Genomic DNA, 21723 nt, shown 5'->3' with positions numbered 1-21723 from the left:
TTGTCCTCAAATGACGATAGGCCCCAATCTTAGCGTGCCACCAGACAAGCACAACACCCTCCCTCAAACGAAACCTATCGCAAAATGTATCCAAGGCCATATTTTGACTGCCAACTAGGAAGTAATGTTTAGAATATATGTTGGCTCTTCACTAAACATTATTCAGTTGTTGAAGGCATTCTTTTGTTTTGAATTGAGGGCACCATCTATAAGTGTTTAGGCTGTTTAATAAAGATTGTCAGCACCTTCTATAGAGAGACATATGGGGGATGGATAAACTTGAGTAACAAGCTGCTACTGCTGCTAATGGGGCCTGTGCTTCAAACAACTTAGGGTCTGTATCCACGATGAAATGTTTTTGCGATGTAGCGCAACATCTTTTTAATGAAAATTTGTTAAAGAGGAACTCCAGTGAAAATAATGTAGTAAAAAAAGTTCTTCATTTTTTTACCATAATTATGTATAAATTATTTAGTCAGTGTTTGCTCCATTATAAAATTTTTCCTCTCCCCGATTTACATTCTGACATTTATTACATGGTGACATTTTTACTGTGGGCAGGTTATAAAGCTGCTCCTAGCTGTTTTGGCTGTTAGAGACAGCTGTAAACAGCTAATTCCTGTCTGTGAACATTGTTACATTGTGGCAGTTTGCCCAGAGTACCGCGGTACTCAGAGCTTCTTGTGGGAGGGGTTTCAGCACAAAATCAGTCATACAGCGCCCCCTGATGGTCTGTTTGTGAAAATCATTATATTTCTCATGTAAAAGGGGGTATCAGCTACTGATTGGGATAAAGTTCAATTCTAGGTTGGAGTTTATTTTTAAGCTATGTTTTTCTATGTATTACCAACCGCAGTGACCCTTTGTACTGTACAGGTGTCATGTCAGACCAGTGCCGAGCGATCATTACGATTGCAATAGACTCCTGCGGTAGTTTAGGTGTGTAAGTCAAGCACGTCTTAAGCTAGAACGCTCCTGAAAATAGATGTGCAAATGCCATTGTCTAAAAGGAAATTAATATGGCAGTCTCCATATCCCTCTCACTTCACAGTAATTTTAGAGGTATTTAAGTAAATCTGCTGTAAAGATAGTATGAAATGCAGTATTTCTAAGCATAGTCAGAAGACGCCTAGCTTGGCTATAATATTTGGAGAACTAAAGCAAGAATCCTGTTAGTTGCCATTTGCAATCGACCTTTCTTACTTGTGATTAAACCTATTTAAACACTTCTTTACTTCACTTTTTCAGGACGATTTCCTCACCTCCCTGTAATTAAGACACACAAAAGAACAGTAAGTGAAGACACCAAACAGTGGAGTCAAGCTGCACCAGGAAACAAAAAAGATGCATCATCCCTCTTTAGTGGCTTAAGACCCAAAAATGATCCAATTACTCGATCCAACTTGTGCATCAATGGAAATCATGTGTACATGGAAGAATCCGAACCAAAAAGTGATAGTTCCAAGGAGAATTCTCTTAACAATTCACCACAGATCTTCCGTAAATCTCCAAACTTGGCTTCTACAGAGAACCTGGCCTTCAAACCATCCAAGGAAGCTGTAAATACAAGTAATAATAATGAAAAGGGGATGACCACTTCCACCTCTAATTCCTCTTTGAAATCTGAACAACAGGCAGCTCCAATCTCACAAGTCGAAGAGCTGAGATCAAAAAGTCCTCCATTGCCTTCTGATGCCTCAAAAGATGTCAAGGAAAATAAAAAAACAGAAAACAAAAAATCTTCATTACTGGCATTGGTTACTGGAAGGAAAGAAACCCCCAAACCGGCTGAGGTGGAGAACATTGTTGGTGTGTCATCAAAGACGGAACAGCCTAAAGCGACTAATAGGCAGCAGCCTCCAGAGGTATCCAGCAAGAAGTCCTCCCTGAACCCCTTTGAGGAGGATATGGTAGAGAAGAAACCAGAACCTCTGCCTGCTGACAGGAATGCAAAAACCTCAGCGGTCAAACCCAGGTTAGTATCACTCACGTTTTGTAATTGATAGCTTAAATTTTAAGTATTAGAAATATTTAGGTATGACCACCTGAACTAACTGTGTGTGTAAATCAACGTACTGTATCTCACATTTTAATGGCGGTAAAAAACAATCCATTGAAAGCAGGTGCACGTTCACCTCCTCCAGTGGTTCATTATTTTAGTTTTTGATGTAAAGTAGGAGAGTGGTGTCACTTCTGTGCAAAAGACAATCCAAACCCAATTCCAAGTAAAATGTTTCATTTTAAACAGGTATTTTTAACCTTTTTGCTTATTTACTCATGTGTCACCATGTGGGAGAATTCTCCATTTTCTTTCCTGGAAGAATGTGTCAAGATTAAGAACTTTTAGAAATGTTTACAGTCCCTAATTTCCTTTCCCCAGGACCACTAGGATTCTTATTGAAACTACAGCGGTCCATGAGACAGGAAGTAAGGCAATCGCTCTCAAATGAGACTAATAAAACCCCAAAAAGGTCAATACTTTTTTCTTTACTGTGAGCAGTAGAGTATTGTACTGTTAGCCATCAGTAAAAGCAAGAAGTTTTTAATCGTATCATCTTGATTCAAAACTTCTTACTTTGTCTTTACTGTCAAAAACTAGAAGCTCCTGGAGTTTGGCTTTTAGACAGTGGACAGAATTTCAAATGATGTCCCAAAGCTGTGGCAACCCCACAAACTAAACTAAATACACAATTTAGTTATTTTACATTGCTGAAATTCTAATTCTACAGCTGAGGTCTTTCCAGGTTAACTGAAAAAGATACACTGTTGGCAGGACTTAATTCTGAGGACAGTTTTTGATTACACTACTATGGATGATTACTAAATATAGGATCTGCACTGCTTAAATTCGTCTTTGGTCACCCTTAAAATAGGATTTTATATCTTCATTCTATATTCCTGCTAGTATTTTTCTCTTCCCTTTTCATCTGTAACACAACCCAGCCTGCAACCCTGTATTAATCTGAGACACAGCTATGCGCTTTGAGTCCTATGAGAGAAAAGCGCTTTACAAATGTTATTGTATCTGTACAGTATATGAAAAAAGGAGAGGCAGCCACCCAACTAAAAACTGTTCTGGCTTCTTCTACAGGAAATCTGTTTATTTTTTTTCCCCTGAACGATTTAGATAGCTCTGTGCTCTTTTACATTCCAACTGTTGTGTTTTTATGAAGGGCAGGAGCAGTGCTATCTCTCTGTTTGGTATATGTTGTTAATCATTACACTGGTATGAAATCACTAGGCAGAAGGCCAGAAAACACACCTAGCCAGTGTTTTGTGTTTCAGTATGCAAGCAGAACTGCTTCTCGCTGGGATAGTTTCTATTAACCCTTTGTTGATCTGAAACTGCTAGCACTTCCTAGTTGAAACCTTTGTCTGTTTAAGTTTCCTCTCACCTGGAGATTCATGTTATGAATTGGAGGAGGGAAGTTACAGACTAACAAAGAGCACCTTTTAGAAGTGTAGAGCTTACGGCCTGTTTTATCACTGGCTGTCCCACACTTGCCTCATTTGAAGTGACTGAAAGGACAGCTATTTGTAGTACCCCAGTAATCAGTCTGTTCTGCTGCATTGTTCCTAGAGAAGATTAGATCCAGAGAAGCCAGTAAGCTGCATGCTAAGGTTTATTAACACAGGAGGTTCTTTCTTCGGAATTGCCCTGTTAAATCTCGCTGCTTGTCTGGTTTTTGTGAAAAGCCATTGTAATGCATTGCTGCGTAATATGTTGGCGTATTATAAATACATAAAATAGTCAATCCTTCAGGCCTCTTGCACACGACATGCGATTCCGATTTTATTTTTTAATACATCCCATTTTTGATTCCGATTAAAAGTACTCCATGCTGCTATGATTTTTTAATCTGAATCATAAAATCAAATGTATAAAAATTTGAAATTGCATGTAGTGTGCAAGAGGCCTCAGAATGACTTTTCCTTGTGCGGTTTTGCCTTAAGACCAGGTGCACACATAGCAGAAACGCTAGCGTTTTGTAAAAACGCTGCGTTTTATGCACCAATGTTACTCAGTGGGCTGCATAAAAAAAACGTATGGGTATGCGTTTGTACTTTAACACTTTTAAAATCACTAGTTTAATTGCATATTATGCATGAACGCATCAAAAACGCACATAAAGTCAATCGAAACGCAATGTATTGCGATTTGTATGAGTATTTGATGCTTTTTTTTTTTTTTTTAATTTCTGATATATTTCCACTTCCTGTTGTCTTCCTAGTGAATTGCATCAATGTAAATATAAAAACACATATGCATTTTATATATGTGAACCGCAAACTCATTAAAACGCACGCAAAACACTTGAAAAATGCATCAGCGTTAAACCTGTGACCGCAGCAAAAACGCACAAAACATTACCATAAAATGCATCCTATCACATTATGTTATGTGTGCACCCAGCCTAAAGTGGGTTTTCACAGTTTAATCATTGACCAATTATAACTATTGGGGGGAATTTATAAAATCATGATTTTTATTTATTTTTTAATGCAAAAAAAAAATTAAAACAAGTGAAAAGTAAGGTTTTGTGTTTTTGTATTTCCTCCACCTCTGCAGTGTTTTTTAGATGTGCATGTATTACTCCTGCTAGAATTTCTGTTGGGAGGGAAAAGGAGGAGCAGTGCACCCGCTTGTTGGTGTCGCTTGAAGATCTGGTGGGCTGGATCATTAAGCATCCTCATTGGACCCCTGTATACACGCTAGAAGCAATCAGTATAGCAAGTTCTGGGCAGAATACCTGTTTCAGGAGCCTGGTGTGCTGGCTTTCAGGTCCTGGTGTCCATCATCCTTGCAATACCGTAGAAGGCATCTTTCAGTATCAGAGTGGGTGGACTTGTTGTGCACAAGAAGGTGGGGAGCAGTTGTAAGTCTTAATTCTGCTAACCGGAAACGAGCTGAGTGCTAGATGCTTAAGGGCTGGTTCAGATGGACGCTTGGCAGGCGTTTACCGCTGGCGTCCGGGACTCGTTGTTAAATGTGAATGGGAGTATTTGTATTGAGCTTTTACCGGCGTTTGCAGGAGCGCAGCGTTCCGATCCCGATTGCGCATCAATGCCCCCTGCCTTGTTTTTAGGCAACCATGGATGCTACATGCGGCGTCCAGGGTTGAGTACCGCCATGTCTTTGTGGATGAAAAACTGCAATCGGGACGCCACCAAAACCCCAAAATAGACTCCACCGAACGAGATGCCGCTGGAAGCCAGGCAGAAGCCTGTGTGAACCGGCCCCTTAAGTATAAATTGATGGGCATACTGCTGCAGGCAAGCTCACAAAGTGGTTTCGATGTGAATAGTAGAGATGAACCATGAGATACAAATATTTCTGAGTTCATGCAGGATTATGTGCCTTTTTTTTATGCATTCATGCAGCTTGGAAAAGGACCAATCCAATTAAAACTTGGTGGGACTTGATTACATAATCAAGGAACTTGCATAATCCTGCATGAACTCGGAAATGATTGAATCATCCCACGTGAAAAGTTAATTCAGAAGGTAATGCCCTATAACTCAACTCATGACTGTTTTGCCTTGTTCAGTTGTGTGTTTTGTTGTGCTTTAATGGATGCTCCCCCCCCCCCCCCCCCCCCAAAAAAAAAAAACGTTGCCGGCTGTTGTGGTGGGATTTTGCTTTAATACTTTGTCACCCACCTGAAGCCAGCATACAGCCAGTGAAAAGTGTTTGGAGACGTCACATTGTTTGTAAAGCGCTATTTGTCTGTATATGGAAGCAGCATTGTGCGGGATATGCATGCATGAGGAGGTGTTCCGAGGTATTCTTTCATGTTTTTGTTTTGAAATGTAAACCTGTTGTGTGAGGAGTATGGAAGCTGCCATTGTTGAAACTGATTGCCTGGCTGTAATATTGGATATATGGGCTGGTTTAAGCAGCATGGGCACCTTGGGGCAAAGATAGCTCTGGGGGCCCCCCGAGCTTGCTGCAGACAACCACTGACCCAGACTGTGGTCCTGGAGGAATAGCCTTGTTTACCTTAATAACGCTGGCCCTACAGATATACTTTCTGAATTGCTCAATGGAATATGGTACATACCTCCAAGTTCCTAGTGAGCGGTAAGAGCGGTGCAGTAGCCAGGACTTTCCCTTATTTTTTTTTTATTTTTTTTATAGAGGTCAAGATAACAATGGTCAATTCCCACGGAGTCAGCACCGTCTCTGTATTAAATAGTTCTTTATTTCATATCAAAAGGTAAAACAGCATGGTGTATAGCAGAACAGCGACAGCTCCGCTGTCTCGGGTTATCCACCCTTTATCAAGCTGTAAAAGTGTAACATCCACACTACATACTGACATATCAGCTGTTTAAATAGTGAACTTTCCAAACAGGTGACCAGCAGCCGACCAATCGGAGCCCTACAGCCCCCAGCGGACCGGATGGGGAACCCCTCTAAGTAATATGTAAATATATGCAAAATAAATCCACACCCCATGGGAGTCTACCATAAACAAGATTTGCATAGAAAGCGCGGTGTTCTACTCACCGCTAGTAATGCTGCAATGAAGCAAGCTCAACAGACATCCCCCATCCATCTCCTTCCGTATATTCAACGTCATCCATGACGTACCTAGCCCACGTGATGTTTATCACGTGCGCCCTGTCCTCCAATAGCGGAGCGCCCGTCATCAAAACCTAGACGGCCACGCCTCCTCCATTCATTCCGCAACAGGACACGGCTAGATGGGCTAATAAAGCCCCTCCTCCAAGTCACGCTCCCGTTGCCAAGCAACAAGGGAGCTAGGCAATCCTGACGCTCACAGCGTCAGATACATATAGAAACTATCAGAGATGGACCGAGTGTCCCCATCACTTACCCACCACAGCGCTCAATAGATAACCCCCTGGGCAATTTGGACAAACCAGGGATCACACAAGCCCCAACTGATCCGCTGCTTATCACCTGTAAAAACATAAATATATACAAAAGCATAAGTATTTGCAACTATAACAAGACTTACAGTAACGTCCCTACAGACATGGCAAAAGTCATAACAACGGTGGCCACACTGAGACACTTGTACTATTGAAAGCAGCTGATTACTCTGACGGTGCTTTTATATACAGTAAGTTTAATTTCTTGAAGGATAAGTTTTTGAGAACTACAGCTTTCCTGTTTAGGTCGTCAACAATGACTGCTTCCTTATTTCAGTATTTTCTTAATATGACAGGTGTACCTTACACAGCTATGTTGAATAATAGTACTTGTAAAACGGAATTGTATCTGCTAGGCCACTGACCTGCAGATTTTTTTTTCTTTCCTCTCCCTTGTCCTCTTTACAGTCTGGACGTGTCTTCAGAGGCTGAAACCGAAGCCAGGCTGTCTTCTTCATCTAACAATACTTTCTTTGCTGCTTCTTTCTTTGGTGGGCAGGACACCTCTCCTAAATCTGCTTTGCTCGAGTCCAGTAGTCTTTACTCCACTCGCCCTGTTAATGAAAGTCCCTCCTCCCCAAAAAGTCCAGTGTACTTGAATATTGATAGCACAAGTGAGGAGCCTAAAGAATCTTCTACAGATACTGAGAAGCCCTCTCTGCCTGTGTTTTGGAGATCCCTCAGTTCTTCTTCAAATAAGCCTTCAGAACCCAAAGAAGTGAATGTTGTCACACCTTTTAGTGAAAAGAATAAAACAAAGAAAACCTATGTAAAGTCCCTTCTTGACCAAATCACAGGCAAGTCGGCCAGTAAAAATGAAGAAAATGTAGTAGATGAAAATCTAGTAAGGGGTGTCTTTCCTGTACAACATACCTCATCCCTCTATGAAGATTCTGACTCCTTTCCTGAGAGGAACGTTTACACAGCAAAAGATGGAGTGGCAACTCCACAGAACCATGATGGTGGTCAACCTGTATCGCCTGATGAAAGTAAAGACGAATACCAGTCTAGTGTAAAAGATGTTCCAAAGCCAACTCCAAGAATGCAGTCTGCCCCCAAGAAAGAAGAAGCTGAGGAAATAAAGCCATTGCCACCCAAACCAGCACCTAGAAGTGGAAAATTAAATAAAGCATCAGATTCTGAATTCACGGTCTCTGTTCCTCAGCATGTGGAGAGATCCTCATCTGATTCCATCATGGAGAATGCTTCTCGTGTTGGTGCTACTCCCGTTGATAGCCAGGTTCATTCAGGACAAGTTATGACCAAAGGAACTACAAGTCTGTTTATTGAAGACTTCAGCTACAGATTAGACGAACTTCCAGTCATTCCTGAAAATCCAGAAGGACTTTCTGATGATGAGCAGCTTGATGTTAAAAATGACCTAGCTCCTGCTGAGACTAAACCTAAAGCCCACAAAGAGAATGACACTATAGAAAGCCGAGTAAATCCAGAGCCACTGTATTCTCCAGAACATGGCAAGGAGAAACTCTCTGACACTTCCAGTAGTGAAGAGAAAGCTAAGGTGGAGACTAGTGATTCAACCCACCAAGACCTGCCTGAAATGTTTACTTCTAACACTTCTTCTAGCTCCTCTCCTTCACTCATTTCTGCTTCTCTTCCAAATGATCACTCTAACACCTCCAGAACAGAGTCCTCGATAAATCCAACCGTTGATGTATCTAATGAGATGGAAAGCACTGGCAAGAAGAAGCTACTGCGGGCATGGGTTTCACCCTCTGAGACACATCCAATGCCTACAGTGCAGAGTGGTGGAGCTGTGTCTTCCAGACAAAGGTGAGAAAAGTGTCACAATGACTTGTATCCTTTTATTTTTAGTCTCCATGTCTGCACCTGTAATGGCAGATTAATGAGTCTGCATTGGCCATAAGCATTATCAACCGGACCAGCCCATATATGGTTCTTAAAGGGAACTTGAGGTGAGAGACATATGAATGCTGACATTTCATTTCCTTTTAAACCGTTCACATTGGCTTTCCTGCTGACCCCTTGTCTCTAATACTTTTAGCCATGGACCAAGAACAAGTATGCAGATCAGATATTTCTGACAAGACTAGTTGCGTGCTAGATCAGCAGGTCATCAGGCAACTGGCTTTCTTTTTAAGAAAGTAAGAAAGGGGTGTAGAGCAACTTCAAAGCTTTAGTGGACACAGCGCCATGACCGTGAAGGGGTTGTAAAGGCTGCCATATTTATTCCCTTTTAAACAATACCATTTGCCCTACTGGCATCAACGCTGTATGAATCATACACCTGAAATAAGAATGTCTATTCATGATATTTCAGTTAAGAACATTTAACCTGTACAACACACAGGTCGTGCACTTGGGTTCCTGCAAAGCATACAAATGTAATGCATTGAAATCTCAGTCCAGAAAAGATAGATCTGGTAAACCGACAAATAAGAATCACCACACCCCGCCATGGAGCACTCACCAGAGAAATTGGACCCAACATTCCTAATTAAGCAGTCAGTGTGATGCACCCCATATAAGTCCTATTTTTAATGCTGACTATATTGTTTTAGGCCTTGTTTCCATATGCACTCTGCATGTAACGCGGTGATGCACTGTGCTTGCGACCCCAACCATGTGTTGTGATTCTGCTTGTTCAGGGTCTATAAAAGTTGTTGTTTTTTTTTGAGGAGGCAGAGGCCAGTCGGGCAATCTCCACTGTTTGAAAGGAAATAAATGTCTCCATTCCCACTTACTTCAGGTTCTCTTTAAGTAGGATTTAAATGCCTGAAATACTTTACAAGTACAGTGGACCCTTGGTTTGTGAGTTTTAAAAACATGCACTCTTATATCAAAGGAAATTTCCCCATAAGGTTTAATAGAAACTCAAGTGATTCGTTCTTCAATACAGAAACATAGAAAAATATTGAATACAAAGTATTGTATGAGGTAAAAATTAAGACTTCTAATATAACCGAATCATTGTTATCTGTTGGGTCACCCCAACCTTATATCTTGTGTTACTTTAAAGCGGCACCGTAGATCTAAAATAAAAACATTGTTTCACTTACCAGCTGTCCTGTCCCGCACCGCTCCTCGACGAGTCTCTGTTCGCCCGCCGCCAGCTACTTTCACTTTCGCCGCCTGGCCACGCGTATCCTTTCTTTGCGTTCCCCCGCTATTGCAGAAGGGAACGCGAAGAAAGGATACGCTTGGCCAGAGCCGCGCTGGCATCGACTTACAAGTCGAGCTACGGGACTGAGCGGCGACGGGGGAACGGAGACTCTCTGAGGATCGGGACAGGACAGCTGCTGGGGGCTTGGGGAAGCCCCAGGTAAGTGAAACAATGTTTTTATTTTACATCTACAGTTCCGCTTTAACAAGGAACTTCTCCTATGACTACTTTTGAGGATTTCGTGGAAATGTGACATGGAACTGCTCCTACACTCAGATTACGTACAATCCTGTAGTATTAAAGGGAGAACAATCAGCTCAGTTTGACGTGACGCATGTATGCGTTCTGTGCTTGTATAGCAAGATATTGCTTGTTGTATAGCAAGTCAAAATTTCATAAACCTTTGTGCCTGTCTTGCAAAACGCCCTTAAGCCACGTTACTTGCAATCCAAGGTTCTACTGTTTTGTCGTTTCTATATAGTTTTCAGTATATGTTAATTTACAGAATTCTAAAATGCATCCTCTATTAAAGTGTACTTGAGATGCCAATAGAGAAAGATTTGATACTTTTTTTCAATGCTTCCTCCAGCCCCATAACAGCGATGAGTCCCTTGTCATCCTCCCGAGTGCCTCTGTTCTCCAGCTATCGGTCCCGGTAATCTTACCCAGTAATCTGTGCAGCCCTCCATATGTGCAGAAGAGCCCGACTCGCGTGGCTGAGCAAGATTAGCAGGACCGATAGCCGGAGAACTGAGGCACTTGGGAGGACGGCCAGGGGCTCGGTGGTGCTTATGGGGCTGGAGGAAGCCCTGGGTAAGTATCAAATCTTTATTGGCGTCTCAGTTTTACTTTAAGCTTTTTTTCTGTTTATAACCTCTTATACAGACAGTCCTCTTCTTATAAATGACTCGAGTTACATTTCAGATCTACAAAGTTGTCTTCATATACAACATATACAATACTGTTTTTTTTTTTTATTTCATATTTTTTTTAAATGTTACAGTATTGTATAAACTAAAAAGTAGTTCAAAACACTTTGAAAGCACATTGTAAACAAGCAAAAATCTAGTTTATACTACATGTCCAAATACAGAGTTGTGTGAAAGTAAATATTTTATCCTTGTTTCACCAAACACAGGACTCCACTTACAAACAAAATCAACTTAGTCTCCTGGAACCTGTTTGTAAGTAGGGGACCCCCTGTGTTTGTGATTTTGCTGCCAGATGGATGAACTAACCTGTTCAAGACAAGAAATGGTATCACAGTATGATTGTTTTCCATGGCTAACAATACTGAAAACTGAGCAGCAGGGGGATGACCTAATTTTTTATGAAATCGTAAAAAAGCTGTGAGAAACTAATTGATGACGCCTCTCACAGCTTCCCACCCACAACTGTAATATCAGGCTTCTGTGGTTTGCCATATCCTTTCTTTTTAAGTTCAATTTTTCAGCAGTGTCGCAGCTTTTTCCCTAACCCAAACCAAGGCAATGGTAAAATTGCAAACACTGAAAACCTTCTTCTCTCACATTCATGTCCCGCACTCCCTCCTCCTCTGAACATGCTGAGAATAATCACCCAGCGTGGCATGAGTGCTGGTGACCTATATGCTGCTGATGCCAGGAAACAAATTAAAAACAAACAAAAAGGAAATGTCCTTCCCACATTCTGTCAATCATTTGAAGGAATATCAACATCTGAATTTGGTTACAGGTTAACATTTCTCCTGTTTTTCCTCATAAACTTGTAGAGCAGCATGGGGGATAAGTGGTCATCATTGTAGTCTTACAGAACTGAGCACCCAATCATAAGATTAATGCATGGTGTTATTCCTGACTGTACAATCCATAGGTCTTCTGTTATTTACACTACTAAGCTGTTCAGCAATCTCGGACTTCTCTTATGCAATGGCAACATTGGCTGGTTTCTTGGGGACTCTTGCTGTAATTGACTTGCATACATACAAATGTCTGCCACTTAATTGGCATTACTTAATTATCCTTGTTAATCGATCAGCACTGGTTAGCTATAGACTATCTGCTTGTTTAGTTCCTCTTTAATTCTATAGATGTACCGATAGACTCATAATTACAAAGGTACAGATGGATCATGATGCAAATTCTTTTGTCTTAGAGATGGCTGGCCTGTTGTACAGCTGATGGCATCCTGAGCATATGACAATTATAGTCATTGTATCTCCTCCTGCTTCAGTGTATCATGAATGTGTAAGGTCACTTGAAGGACATTACTGACACCCTTGTTTTGCATGCTTTCCACTCTGAAAATGTTCATGAGAAATGATTCTCCTAAGCATGCAACATTACCCGCTGAAAGAAAGGCCAGTCATCCTCTGGGCAAACTTTAAGCCCTTTAATTTTGTACTGGAATCAAATTGAACATGGCAAAATACTTGTCTGCACCTTTAGGGCTACTGTGCATGGACTTTAAAGTTTTATTCAATGTTCATTTCACCTCAGTTTTATTGAAGATCAACTGCAGCTCGATCAGTTTATCTGCAGTTAGAGTTGAAATTGAAGTGCAGCCTATGCTTCCCAATCACTCCTTCAGCTGGGGCACGAGCTGATGTTAGCCTGTACATAACTTGAGATGAAAGGTCTGTGTACACTAGCCAATAAAAATCAAATTGACTGACTATACAATATACAGTATACTGATGAGCATATGGTGTGAATGTGTTTGAATGGTGACTCTTAAAATGAACTTTGCTAGCAATGAATATTTTCAAGAAAAGAGATTTTCTCTACAATGTGAAGGTGAACAGTCGTTGTACATGCAAGCCAAGGCGAGTTAGATAACCATTCCTCATTGCTGGATTACAGTTAGTGGGTTAGCAGTGGCATTTTATACCCAAGAGCAAACAGCATGCTTGTAAATGTCTTTGGCTGTAGTAAAGATGGCTGCCTGTACAGTGTAGTTGTCTTGGGCATAATACTATGATTATTAGAAATAAATACTCTTGACAACTGGTTCTAGTGTGGCTTGTGATAACCCGTTAGGAGGAAGTGGCTTATTTCTGTCACATAACATAAAACAAGTGCATTGTCCATAGAATAGCATAGCAGCTTGATCCATAAATCTTTTGTCCATGCACTGTGCCAGAATAAGAAATAGTCTAAACTTCTTGCAGGTGTGCCTTTTTTATGGCTGAATTTTCAGCCTGTATCTGTAGGATACAAGTGACTAGCTCTTGTAGAACTACTTTAAGCACAACTTTAGGCAAGGTGAGTGAAAACCGCCTATACTGCCAATGATATACAATAAATAGGTCATATGTGCTAAAGTGACATTGTGCACATTGTCCAGCAAAAACTTGCATTACACAATCTGTTTTTTCTCTGCCTCCCCGTAGTCAAAGAAAAGTACATCAATACTTTTATTTTGCCCCCATTGTTCTGTGGTGCCCTCTAATAGCACAAATCAGTCTCAGTTCTTCCCTTGATGCACAGCCAGCATCACTGGGTGTCAGCCATGATGGATACTTGGCATCCCAACTGCTGGAGCCTCCAGTTCTCCTAATACCTTGACATTTGAATGCTTAGTGTAGAGTCACAGGGCACATAACCTGCAGGGGAGTTGTCTTTCTAGGTACAACTAAGGTTTATTATTAATTCTGCCTTTCCCTTTATAGAAACTGTAGTTATAAGTACATCCTGTTTTATGCAAAGGATCATTTGGACATAAATAGATCCTTGCTGGAAACACGTGTTTAATTCACATGTTTAAGCTCCAGCCTAATCTAAAAGCAGCAACACTGAGCCTCATTGTTCTCTGGGATTGGCAACACCCAGACGTATGCAGTGCAGGTGACTCCAGGACTAGGGAAATAAAGTTAGAACATTTTGTGCTAGCAGAGCTGTTGACATGCAGGTGTGAATGGATCATGTCCAGATTAACTCTTCTGTGGTTTCTCCAGTTTTAATTGGTGGGGTAAACATTTTGTAATTATTTGATCCTGTGTTTTTATTTTAATTTACTGCTATCTTTGATGTTTAATTATCTAGTTCGGCTTTTCTCAACATTCTAGACTGTATGCTTGTTTAAAACCTAGGCTCTCCCCATCCCTCTTGGGCTAGGACACTTTAATGTGGTTTTCTGGATCTGTCATTCTGTTTGCTCTGTTGAAAAATGATAAAAGTATGTGGAAACTTCCTAAGTCTGGCATCACAGATATTAATAGAAATTCTGCACCGTATAATTATTTGGTGTTGTAAGACTGACGTTGTGATTTTATTTTTTGTTTTGTTTCTCTTCTCCTGAAATAAACACTGTGTAGTTATGTAAGAGTAATAATCAGTACATACCATAATTAGAGACAAAAATGTGGCCGATCAGGATTGATAATCAGATCTGTTGATTCACACATTAAATAATTGCCTAAATACACCTGTCTTTATTTCATATATAATTGGCATCCTTTGTTTCTGTCTCATACAAATTAATTGTGTTCTTATAGGAGGTATGTAAAGTGATGGCTGTATGTAGTTTCCCATCCAATTGATGGGAATCTGTTAATTATTTCCGACATGTCTGATCTGCTCCCGATCGATAACCAGGTCAATTTTCTGATGTTATGGAAAAATCGATACTGTTATTGATCGGTAGCAGGTTGGACATGTACACACGATACAACGTCCCATCAGATTACCCGTCAATCGCACGGAACATTGAATAGGGTACCCAGCATTAGCTACATTTGTGGTCTAATGTGAAGTCGAATAATGATTTTGTATATAGGCAGGGGGTTTAGCTTTCACACAACTATGTTAATGTTAAAGCTGTTAGAAATCAGATGGCTTGATGCAGTAAGTACAGTTTTTCTTTAGGCCACTAGGGTGTGCTTAGTGGGCATTAGCAGTGTTAGGGAGTCTATCCCAAGAACTCCTTACTGAACAGGTGCTGACTTGCTGAACAGGAAGAGCCAAAATTTGAACCCTGGTCTCCTGTGTCCTCTGTCTCCAGAGGCAGAGCCCTTCACCATTACACTAAAGGAGTGTCTGACCCAAACAGACTGCATATGTAAAAGAAAATCTCGCGCAAACTGAGCATATGAGTGTAATCAGATTATCTTTGGTGAAAACTGCCACAGCATTCAGTATAGGCTGCTGAATTGATATTCAGATTTCCTTTTTCTACAAATGTTGAACATGGCTGCACCTTCTGAACGTCCTAACTATAGGATCTGTTCAGGATATTTTGCCACCATTAGGTGCTTCAGCCCTTCCAGCACCCCCCTTAACTTTAAGTAGAACTTTTGGGTAGACTCTGCATTTTACCACTGAATGTTCTAGCTGTCAGCTTATATGGAACTGGTAATGCCAGCTGGCAGCTGAACTCTGTGACAAGTTTGTCATCTCCACCACAAGAGAACGATAGCTTTAATTGGTATATTTTGTATTTGCAAATCCGATAAGCATTTTCCATTAAAATGTTATTTGTTTCCTTAGAACAAACCCAGTGAAGCCCTTGAATTCCACACAGACCAAACAGATTTCCAGCTTCCCACAGCCAATCAAGGGGCATGAGAATGGAATGAATGCCTTCAACCCCAAGGTAAATCTATATCAGCGCGTTGTTGTTTTTTGAATGCAGACTAAAGTGTGATGCAAGATACCGGTAGTATACCAGTATGGGAGCAGGAGTGGTATTCTCCCCCCCCCCCTAATCTCCATCCTGCAAGACTCTGTAGACTCTAGCCATAGGCATGCCTTTAGTCATGCCCCTTATTACATAGCCTGACCACAAAGATTCATAGGTTGTTATAGATCAGTACAACAAGCTGACAATCGTGGGAGATCCCTCCCACTAGCCCAAATAGCACGTAGGCTGCTTACTAAATGTATCCTTCATTAGCATATTTAAAGCATTACTAGATTTCCTTTACAGTTCTGTTGCAGTTTTCTTAAAGTATACATCCGAGCAAAAATAAAAAACAAGATCTACTTACCTGGTGCTTTCTCCAGCCCCTGACCGCCGATCTGTCCCTCTCTGCAGCTCCGGTGTCCCGGGATTCCCTCAGTTGAAGATGCCAACCTCGCCAGGTCAACATCTACTGCGCTGCTCGCGATAGCGCTCACATAGCCTGGAGCGTTTTGCGCAGGTCGGCATCTCCAACAGAGGGGATCGTGGGACACAGGAGCTGTGGCGGGGGAAAGAAAGGCTGCCAGGGGCTGGTGAAATCCCTAGGTAAGTAGATCATTTTTTATTTTTGCTTGGACGTATCCTTCAAGATGTTTCCTAGAACCTCCACGATGCTTTCTTATGGTGTGCTGGAGGAGCTCCTCACATGTGAGAAAGTTGACCAAGCTCATCCTGTGTTCCGTAGTCAGTGTGTTGGGGCACTTGAGGTGAATTTATTGAAGGACTGGCTAGTGCAGAGAGCTGACGACGTGGTGTAATCACTGCAGCCTGTCTTTATTAGATCTGTGTTCCACGAGTCTTACAGTATGACTTTCATTTTCCTGCATAATCATTCTGGTCGAGCCTGGCAGAAAGCAGCAACTGAATAATTTTGCCTAATTAATAATTAGTTTAATGTTCATAATAATCTTGTAAAGGAAAACAAATGTGGCAAACACAAGGCAATTAATTAACTTCTTTCTGCTTCTAATAACATTTATAGAGGAAGCCCTAATGAAATAATAGTCTTTCCTTCATCATAACTGGCTGGAACAATGTGCATTTCATTAAATCAGGATGTGCTCTTTTCTGAAACAGCATTTTTTACTTAGTGGTTATGGTCAACCATCAATCTCCCTGCAACTACAAAACCTGCATCTGTTTCCTCTTTGTGTTTCCAACCAGCGTAAGACCTGCCTAACTGGCTGTAGCAGAAATTATTTGTGCAGTGGTTGTGGGCAGCACTAGCGCACAACTTTTACAGCTCTCATTTACTCTGTATTTCACTAACCATTTTTAAAAGTGTTGGCTAAATTCCGGGGTTTTGGGGTTCAGGTAACAATCTTTAGGGTGGACTTCCACCCACTCACATTACATTATGTCACAATCCCCCACCCGCTCTATAACGGTACCACAAGGCTCTGTCTTTAGACCCCTTTTCTGCTCTTTCTATACATATGGTCTTGGTCAATTCATCAGCTTCAGTTGCTCTTGATCTATGGCTGGATAGTTTTGTACTGCACCAAGCAGTACAAAGCAGTCAGTGGCAGCAGTGCAATTGGTACGTATTATATCAGATCTCTACTGAAATCTGATTGTATATTGAGTGATGCTACGAGGTAGTCCATAAACTATGGATATCTCTCTGTTAGTTTGCCTGATTGACAAATAAGAAGGGAGGGAAAAAAGAGCATGTAGCTCATAATGAACCATAAAAAGCCCCATTCCATGCAAATTGTAAATTGGCCTCTTTAAGATATGGCATTACACCCCCTCCCCTCCTTTTCTGCAGCTTATTTGTCTAACCAGCATGTCTTCTTCTTTGTGTCAGAAATACGATGCCTCAAACCCAGCAGTTGCCTATGCTCAGCTGACACACGATGAGCTCATCCAGCTGGTGTTGAAGCAGAAAGAGATCATCAGTAGGAAAGATGCTCAGGTGCGGGAGCTGGAGGACTACCTAGACGATCTACTGGTACGGGTCATGGAGGAGACGCCAAACATCCTGCGCAGCTCAGCACAGCTCAGTAAAAAAGCTGGGAGGATCTAATCCAAACACTCATTGACTGAACTCTCTGTATATTCTTCACATCAAAGCCCAGTGTTGGACTGAGAATTTAACTACATGTAGTACACAGTACAAGAGGGAAGGAAACTGCATCTACCTGTGCCTTACTACCAGAGAGAAATTAAAGTGAACCGTATAACATCTGAATGACAGATGACAAAAATTAAGGTTAAGTTCACTAAAATTAGTTTAGATTTATGCACAGTCTCCATTCAGAATCCACCATCTTCCCACCAGAGCCAGCAGATGATTAAGCTGTATTAACAGCCTGGTACGATGTTGAGAATGGTTTTAAGAAGTGTGTGTTAATATTGTGCCTTTCTATATTTCTTTGTGTATATTTATGTCCCTTGTACATACTGCATAAGCCTTTATTTTTGTTTTTGATTTTACTGGTTTTATGGCCTGTGGACCTGCTTTTACTGCAGGGAATTGCATACGGAAACCTATATTTTCTATTCATAGATTTTATGGAATCTCTTGCAAGGAACAAATTTTAGTTTTTAATGACGTGGTTATCACAGAAGTGCGTACATGGCAGCCACGTTGCAATGACAATCTGTCCTGGAGGCTTTACTGCACTCTTATGTAATCCTGATTTTATATGTTATTGCCGTAATTAAACGTTTTTAGTTCTGCCTCCCGTACCAGGCAGGAAATATCTCACAACTTGATGCAAGCCACTGAGTTATAAAGCTTTCAATCACACTGATCTTTGAGGAGCAAATCCTCCATATTTTTGTAATTGCGGTTTATAATGGGAATCGGGAGTGCTGCATACTGGCACAGTGTTGTGATCCATTTGGCGGGTGAGATGAGTTTATTAGCTTCTATGTAGAAATGTTACAACACCTTAACTGGCATGAAGTGATTTCATACAGACTCTACATCTACCACAAACTATTGTACTTGAAGTGTCATGTTTTTCCAAATAACCAGGCAGAGTAATGATTCTGAAAGTGGTGTTCGCACAAATAAGCTGTTTCCACTTGCATGTGGTTGTGGCAATACAACTACACTGGTGCCTTTACTTGGGCCTTACACACATTTAATGGTTACTACACTTTTTACAAACTCTCTGCTTCCATTTAGTGTATCTGAGACGGCTACAAGTTGTTTCTTAAACTGGAGAAATGCTAGAGGGAAGGATATAGTTTCACTGTGGCATGATTGCACCTTTCAGAAAATCTTGGTAAGTGACCGAAGAAGCGTGAAGATGTCATGGCTTCCTTACACACGTTTTCTCTCACACCAGTGCTGCCTTTTGTACACTGAAGTAAACCTGCTGCCTAGAAGTGTTCTCCAGTCTCCACACGCTTGTGCCTTTAGCGCGGTTCATATTCTGACTGTGGATCGCTCACTGGATATCTACGGCTGTCCTATTAGCCAGCACCTCTATTAGCACTTTATTAAAATCACAAATTGTTATAGACTGGATGGATTTATTTTTTTTGTAGTGATATATTTATATGAAAATAAAATAAATATTTTAAATTTGGTGGAAAAAATGAGCTCTTTTTTGTCATTTTTTTGTTTATATGATGTCCCTCTTTATGTGCGCAGGTAAGGGAATTTACCAGTAATTAGACTGATAATATGGTAAAGAAATGGTTAATGGAGCACTATATCCAAAAAAGTATTCAGTTAAAATCTGATGGGTTTTGGTCTGGTCCATCTCCTCATGATGGATTCTCAGGGTTTTATTTTGTCTTCAAAAGCATTTCCTGAACGGCAGTTCTAACTGCCAAAATAGTGAGTTGCCAACCAGCCTCCCTAATCACTTGCACACAATTGTGGCTATTAGACTTAGCAACTGTCATTCAGGAAATGTTTTTAAAAACAAAACCCTAAGAATCTCCCTTGAGGAGATGGGACTTGTCCAAAACCTATTGGTTTTGTGAGATTTTAACTGCTTACTTTTTTTTCACTGTAGTGCTTAAAGTATTAAATAGCGCTGTGCAGATGCATGTTGTACTTCTCATGATCTGGTATTCCAGTTACATATTTGGAGAAGGCCTGCTGTTTATACACTTGTGAGCCTGTGTCTTGGTCCTTATCTGAAAGCAATGGTCAGTTTAGCCTAATGCCTGGTACACAGCGTGAATTTTTTTTTTCTGTCAGACTGACGGGAAGTTTCCTGTCAATCGATCATTTTCAAAACCATAAATAAACTTGCCTATCTCAACAGCCACCTTAAATTATAATACCCGCACCTCATTGCGAGGGATCAGCCCCATCAAAAATATGAAGTATAATAATATATGCAAAAAAATGGGAGAGATCATAGGTATATGCAAAAATAGAAAATTAGCTTTATTGTGACACAAAATCCATTTAAGTGTAGCAAAAATTAAAATCAATTAAAAGTAACCTGTTTTGAGCACAGCACCATCCGCACCTTCATCACGCACCACACACTCAAACACCCCTAACGGTACCGGTACCAATTAGGCCGTATCTTCAGAGAGGGGGAGAGAGTTTGTATGTGCTTAGTAATGGAGGGCAGTCGGATTCCTCTTCAGCTTGCAAGCTAGTTATAACAGAGTCCAGATAATCTCACCATAGGTAATTCAGTCGCTCAGTTACCGTCACTGCGATGTCATTTGAACTGTTCACCACCAGGTAAGGATCGTCGGACAGCGTAGGCTCTCAGGCGTCTGCTCAACCCGCTCTGCTTGGTTGCTGTATGGCGGGGAACGCGCACTGATGCCGTGTCCTGCTATCGTGTTGTTGCAGCGGTGAGGAGCGCTCCAGGTCACGTGATTCAGACCCGCCCACCGACGCGTTGCGCCCGCCCACTTGCGAGCTTCGTCAGGGTGTACGTGGCTTGCCATTGGCTACACTGTCTGTCTTTTCTACCCATCAGTTACGGGGCGGGGAGTCCTTCAGTGCGTCATCATTCCGCGTACATGCGGTAGTCTATGCGCACCACCTCAACACCGCCACACGCTGCTGATGGTAACCATGGCTACTCATATACACCAGCTATAGTTTCAGATCCGCGTCCAAGCGGCGTCTTTTCCGCGTTTTGGATCACATATTGCTCCTTTTCACGATGCCCTCATGTACACCCATAGAAAAAAGGTGAGTTCAAGGAAGGAGATTAGGTATATGCGTATGAATGTCTTATTTTCCTTATTGGGACACAACTCGTTTCCATGCTTTGGATTGTTCACATTATACTTCTTCCGCCAGCTAAAAGAGTCAACAATTGGAGTATCTCAGCCCCCTCTCCCTTTTTCCCTTTCCAAACACAGATGGCATCCCAAATTAGCAGTGTGAAGGTCGTCACCGGTTAGGGCAGAAATGGGGCATAACTCAGTTCACAATTGAGTCCTGCTGACCCCATGGCCCCCAGAAGGTAAATCCACCGGCTTTCTTGCTGCTTCAATAGTTTTAATCTGTCTCCCCCTCTCCTATTCATTGGGATTGACACAATCCCCATTGCTTTCAAGCCTCTTGGGTCGCCATCATGTTCCTGGCAGAAATGTTCTGCAACAGAACTCTTGAATTGTCCATTGTCCTGGAGGCCACTGTTGATATTGGATATGTGTTCCATAATACGTGTTTTTAGCTTGCGGGTAGTTAGTCCTACATATATCTTGTGACATGGGCACTCTAACCGATAAATGACCCATTCACTATCACAATTGATAAAACTCTTGATCTTCCATTGTTTCCTACCCGATGCATCATGGAAGGTTTTGGCTTGCACCATTACTTCACACGCAACACACTTTCCACATCTAAACATTCCCACAGTTTTGCTACGGCCTAACCAATTGGTCGTTACTGCAGGGACGTATTGTGAAGCTACCAATACATCCTTCAAGTTGGGTGCGCGCCTTGCTACAAGCAAAGGGCGTTCACCAACAATTCCCTTCAGGTCGGGATCGGTCTGCAGTATTGGCCAAAATTTGGACAGGATCTCCTGGATTTTCCTCCAGTTGGCATTGTATGGTGTTATAAATCT

General features: G+C 41.4%; 1 protein-coding gene across 1 annotated transcript in view; it reads left to right on the top strand.

Moving 5' to 3' along the window:
* RAB11FIP1 (RAB11 family interacting protein 1) overlaps positions 1-19258 on the top strand; it is a 50981-nt gene extending 31723 nt beyond the window's left edge. The window contains exons 3-6 of the mRNA XM_068274962.1: positions 1249-1975; positions 7309-8694; positions 15511-15616; positions 17514-19258. Coding sequence (XP_068131063.1) covers positions 1249-1975; positions 7309-8694; positions 15511-15616; positions 17514-17732 — 2438 coding nt within the window. The 3' untranslated portion in view covers positions 17733-19258. The remainder of the gene's footprint in view (positions 1-1248; positions 1976-7308; positions 8695-15510; positions 15617-17513) is intronic.
* Positions 19259-21723: the final 2465 nt, after the last annotated feature.

Source organism: Hyperolius riggenbachi, chromosome 3 (genome assembly GCF_040937935.1).
Source record: "Hyperolius riggenbachi isolate aHypRig1 chromosome 3, aHypRig1.pri, whole genome shotgun sequence".
In the NCBI taxonomy this organism is placed as follows: domain Eukaryota; kingdom Metazoa; phylum Chordata; class Amphibia; order Anura; family Hyperoliidae; genus Hyperolius; species Hyperolius riggenbachi.
This window is presented reverse-complemented; position numbering and strand designations above follow the sequence as displayed.